The sequence below is a fragment of the Cyanistes caeruleus genome, chromosome 4 (assembly GCF_971803275.1).
Source record: "Cyanistes caeruleus chromosome 4, bCyaCae1.hap1.1, whole genome shotgun sequence".
Lineage (NCBI taxonomy): Eukaryota > Metazoa > Chordata > Aves > Passeriformes > Paridae > Cyanistes > Cyanistes caeruleus.
In genome coordinates, this window is record NC_141704.1 from 39,250,698 (window position 1) to 39,256,697 (window position 6,000).

The 6,000-nt window shown below is 35.2% G+C and overlaps 1 protein-coding gene across 1 annotated transcript in view; it reads left to right on the forward strand.

The window, feature by feature from the left end:
* The window catches only part of DCN (decorin), a 38,752-nt gene extending 33,068 nt beyond the window's left edge, over positions 1-5,684 (forward strand). Inside the window, exons 7-8 of the mRNA XM_023933188.2 lie at positions 2,945-3,083; positions 4,166-5,684. Of these exons, the coding sequence (XP_023788956.1) occupies positions 2,945-3,083; positions 4,166-4,360 (334 nt within the window). The 3' untranslated portion in view covers positions 4,361-5,684. The remainder of the gene's footprint in view (positions 1-2,944; positions 3,084-4,165) is intronic.
* The last annotated feature ends 316 nt before the right edge of the window (positions 5,685-6,000 follow it).

Sequence of the window (6,000 nt, forward strand, 5' to 3'; positions counted from 1 at the left end):
AGAACATTACACAAAACAAAACAGATGAGGAAAGGAGGGCGCTATGGAACAGCTCCAGCCCTGTGTAAATAAACCAGCTCTTATTTACACGTTTAAGTTTTCAGAGATATTAGCACAGGGTCAGAGAACCTTGTTCATGCCAACCCAATCTTGACAGTCTAATAGCTGCCCTAAAGCACAGGTAAGCTTTTAGAAACAGGTAATTTTTCTGACTGTGTTCAGGAATTTTAAACTGTGAAGTGCTTCATGCAAGACCTTGGTGGAGATCTATTGCTTATTCTCTTTTGAGTTTCCTTGCATTCTAGTAGATGTACAATATCTGTCCTTTTTGTTTGTTTCTTTTGCAAAATTACTCTTAAGACTTTCCAAAGCCTTTATAGAATGATTCAGTGAAAAAAAAAATAATCTTATGAAAGTAAACACAACAAAGACTTTGCTGATTCCATGCAGGAATGAGCTCCAAGAGGACATTCACATTACACATCCAATATTATTAATGTCTATACTCTAATAAAGCTTACTGGAATGGTCTAGCTCCATACAGTGGGAATTTGAACCAAACAAAGGGACTTTTAGATTAGATATTAGGAAAAATTTCTTCACTTAAAGGGTAATCAGGCCCTTCAACAGGCTGCTCAGGGAAGTAGTGGAATCAGCATCCCTGGAAGTGTTCTAAAGGCATGTGGTTGTGGCACCTGGGGACAAGGTTTAGGGGTGAACCTGGCGAGGCTGCATTAACATTTGGACTTGTGGTCTTAGAGGTCCTTTCCAACCTTAGTGATTCTGTGATTCTAAGCCCATAGTGATAATAATGGTGTTGAGCATCATGAAGTTTCTTTCAAAAATATAGTGGAAATGATTCCACAGGGATGTTGGAGAGAAAAGGTGAAAAAGTATTTGAGGATTTCTTCAGTTTTGAGAATATGTTTTTGATGATGCTCTTCAATGACTTAGAACACTGGGAAGAGGTCTACTGAAACACTGGGAAAATGTTACTTATTCATTAATAAAAAAGGAAGTAATATATCAATGTATGAAGCAAGAGTGATTTTTCAAATTCTTCCCTTTTTTTCCTATGGGAAGACTGATGAAGATCTTATTCTTTCCAAACACTCTTAATCACCCTCTGTTTTACACAATAATATTGACTTACTTCATCTTTAAGCATAGCCCCAAGTGACTGAGACTTTTTTGCAAGACATTACATTTATGTAATTACACATAATTTCACTCCTCCTGGGATTTAGATCCATTTCACTACAGACTCCTATAATTTCATTCTATTCCTAAAAGCCTGTGCAAAGGGGATGTTTTTCTTCAACAGACTGATATGAGTCAGAACAACTTTTTTTCATACTGGTTTCCTAGGTTTGACACATCTGCTTGCAGACCTGCATATGTAGTGAGCACATATTTAGTTATTTTTCAAACAAGAATTAATAGCCCTCTGACAAAATTTGGAGGTTTTTTTCTCCAGTCCTTTCAAAGACATTCACTATGAGCGCCCATCACTGAACTCCTTTGTAAGCATTCTGTAGAGCTTCAGACTGAATTGCTCTGTAGGCTCCAATTCCCCAAGCTCTCCTAAATCTTAGAATATTCTATTCAAAAGAAAGTTAATTCTAATAATTTTTAATGAAAATGCTTCATTATCAAATTCTAGCTAGATGGGATACTGTGAATTGATTTCTGAGTGAAGTTTATGTTGATGTGAGAGTTCTCATTAAAATCTACTTTGTCATTTAATAGCTTGAAAATATTGCTGTATTTAAATTAGTATGATAAGACTATTTACATTATATGTAGTACTAATTAATACTAGGAAAGTTCTCAGCCATAAAGATCAAACAAGAATTTTCAGTTCTGTGATTTTATTCTAGATTCAGGTCCTGGCTTCTGAAACTCCTACAAGCCACAAAGAATTACAGGTTATTAGACAACTGTGAAGAAGGCTTTCTTTAAAAGTACTCCTCCATAGAAAATCATTTTAACTTGTGGTTTCTTATTACCTATATTAAGTTTTCTTATCAATTAAGCTATTAATAAATCTCAGAGCATTTTCCTCCTCAATATTAAAAAAAAAAATGTTTAAAGAAAAACAGAGCAAAATAGATGAATTAAGTTTAGCCTTTATAGAAATAATTTTCTAAAATTTCAATACTCTTGATGATGACAGCTCCTGAAGTAATGTGACTGATTTCTTTACTGCAACACAGAGTATTGTAAATTATGGGGGTCTTTTGAAAAATTTCTGTAGTTTAGTGATTGCAAACCAAAAATCCAAAATTCCAAAAATCCAAAAATCAAAAACTCAAAAAATCCAACTTGAACTTAAATTGTGCTACAAACCTAGTACATGGATGTGTAAAGCAGAAAGGATGATTTTATGATGAAAACTCTGGATTGGAACTTAGGAGAAATGTATAAGTCCCTCTTCTGTGTCCTGCAAGAGGGATGAAGAAGTATGACTGAGCTCCTGCTTCCATGGCTCTAACTACTTCAGTACCTCACAAGGATGTGATGGAGTTTTATGCAGTGAAGTTTTAAGACTAACAGTTGTGGGAACTTGTGTTATGTAGTTTGACAAAGTTTCAGACAGTGCTCCTAATAATATCACTTATTCAGTGTTTCATCCTTTAAAGAAAAACTGGTGCCTATGGAGGTAAACAGTATGTATCTACACCAGGATTAGTCATATAACTCATCAAAGTATGCAGTGTCATAAACAGAAGTTAAATTACATAATGATAATTATGATTGTTCACATCACATGGCAAACTTTTTCTTTTTTTATTTAACCTAGATCACGCATGATTCTGAAAATTAACCTGGTCTGTTCTGCAACAGCAGTGTAGAGAAGCAAACAGCCCAAGAAAGATAAATATGTGGGCAAGTTTAACACTTTTTATTTGTTTCCTTTTTTTTTTTTTTTTAAATTTTTCAGACTGGGTCTCAGTTTCAACAGTATTTCTTCAGTTGAGAATGGCTCTCTTAACAATGTACCTCATCTGAGGGAGCTCCACTTGAACAACAATGAGCTTGTCAGAGTACCCAGTGGACTGGGTGATCACAAATATATACAGGTAAAGTTTATCATGCTGTCTCAGAGAGCAATAGTTGAAAGATTCTCAATGATATTTGTGTGTTTATTCAGTCTTGAACAGGAACGTGCACGATATTTTTAACTTGATGCAAGTTTCATAAATGCTTGGTTTATGAAGGAAATGAATGCAACAGGAAGACTCTTATTCTGAAATTTTTTTGGAAATGCTTATGAAGGTGTATAGATCTGGAGGGGTATGTTTGTTGTCTCTGTGTGTCTGAGGGGGTCACAACAAATATGGGATTATTTGTGTGCTTTAGTTTCCTCTTTGCACAAAAAATATGTTCTAACAACATTTCTTCTGTTGATTTTTTTTTTTTTCCTTTCTACTAAGTGACATTTTGCAACCTTTCCCGAAAACCTTTCCTTTGTTATCTCACAAAACAGCGCCATCAGGAGGGCAAATAGACAAAATAGGCATTTCACATCACTAGTATTTTTTAAGTCCTTTGGCCAGATATCGAGAAATATTTCCTCTTGGGAGCAATTTAAATCAGTCTGCACCCAGACTAAGATTTTACAGGAAAGAAAGTTCCCAAAGAATGAAGACTCACAAATGTAAATTACCCCCTTCATTTGGCTTGGAAAAAAATTTCAAGTGGTAAATCTGGAGCAAAATAATATTCATCAGCTACTTTAAATCATCATTAGTGTTTACTTTGGCTCTGAGTCCTGTATAGTTGCACTCATGAGAATGAAAATATTAGAGCTGGAGAGAAACCAATTAGCATCAAATACATTCTCTGTGTACAGCGCATGCTCCTGAGCCACTGTGCTGTATTAATAATTTCACATCTTTGGCTCCTCTTTTGGTTGCAGTACTATCAGCTGAAAGTAATATTTTTAGAATGTCTTGCACAGATTCTGCCCTTCCTGTAGAAATTATGTCAATTGGGTGTATGCTAGGTATTTCAAAAGGCAAACAGAGTCAAGGACTTGTTTGGAAAGAAGACATATTTGTATGATGCTGCCAAAACACATCTGAAGCATTTAATAGGAAATAATTTATCTTATTTGCCACGACAGCTCAATTTCTCACTTCAGTACTCGTATGCTTTTCAGGTGGTTTATCTTCATAACAACAAAATCGCTTCCATTGGGATCAACGACTTCTGCCCTCTTGGCTACAACACCAAGAAGGCCAGCTATTCCGGCGTGAGCCTCTTCAGCAACCCCGTGCAGTACTGGGAAATCCAGCCCTCGGCGTTCCGGTGTATCCACGAACGCTCCGCAGTACAGATCGGCAATTACAAATAGGTGTCTAAAGACGGGGTTCCCTTGTGCTCCAGCTAAACTATCTGTCCTTATAGGCCTGTTCAAAAAAACCTTGCTAACAATTAATGCCAAATGCCAGAAACTTCACTTTAAAGTGGAGGTGATCCATTGATGTAGAATAAACGAGACATTACAGATGTACAAGGGCGAGCATACCATCAATAAGAATTGCCAACTGTGCTTTAAACTGACTTATTTCAGCCTTCTTTTCCAGCATGCTTTCTGTGGCATTTTTCAGTTTGCTGAATGCTGCAGGTTTTCAGATTCCACTGTATATGAAATTCGGAGTAAATATTTGTCAAGTTATGATATATTAAAAAAAAAAAGAAAAAAATAGTGATTGAGGTTATTTTTATAGCCACACACAGAGAAAAATAACAGAGGGAAAAAAGACTCTCAAATCATCTTGAGACTTGAGAAGGTAAGAGTTACCTCCTTTAAATTTATTTCAAGCCCTGGAGGTTTAAAAATATCCACTATAACTCTAAGATAATTCTGAATGTATCTATTTAGCAGAGGCAAATAAAGTTGTTGCTAATGTCATTATTTTTGGAAAAATAAAATAAATTCGTATTGTACACATAGTTTTTTAAAGTTTGCCATTCTTCTAGAGCAATGCTATTCAGAACTAGCCTAACATCATCCTAATGAACAAAATATTGAGTAGTCTGCAGTAAAAAAACTTGTAACCTATATCTGGAGCTCGTTGACTAAATTTCTCTAGTGCAAATCCTTCTCACCTTAGTCACAAGAGCAGTTTTTATGACTTGACTGCCTTGCAGAGTATGGTATAAGGGTTTAGTAATCGTTATCAATCCATGTATTTATCTAAACAAAAAACTATAACAGTTTTCACTTATTCTGCATTGTACATTTGTCAGCATCCTTTACTGGTTTTGATTTAAAAAAAAAAAAGGAATTAATTGTGAAGTAGAGATATGCAGGCTCCTCCGACTGACAAATTTGTGGGATTTTGACTGTAGAAGCAAAACCTTCAGTCTAGAAATATATGAAATGGAATAACTGCAATTGTGGACATTGCTGGGACATCATTTGTAGATGTATCTATTTAGAGTGATGTGGACCCCTTTGTAAATTGGGATTCTTCAGCCCATACCAGTGGGTAGGAAGCACATCAAAGGCAGGCTGCACATTTCTACTGTCAATCTTCAAAGCTAAACATATACTCAATAAAAACATCACCTGAAAAGAATCTTCTGCAGACTCTTAATACTCCAAGGTCAGTCTCTCTAATTTGTAAAACCTATATGTCATTTATATTAAAGAATAATGTAATACAGGCAAACTCCAAAGTGTTTGTCTTTCTTCTTTTGTTTTGATAGAATAACATCAGTGTCTCAGAACTTCAATTAAGTCTTGGAAATTGAATATCTTTGGCATGGTGATAGCTAGAGTAAGAATAAGTTGTGTGAAATTCTTTTGCCTCAAGGAACTTTTTCGTGCCTAACTCTCATAGGTATTTTTTTAGGAGCAAACAAATATAGTCTTTTTATAGCTTTCATTTATTCAGTAGTAAATAATAGGAAACAATTATGACTCACTATAACCAATACAGAATAAGCATGTCTGCACAATTCTGAGCTATCTTCTTCATATAGCAG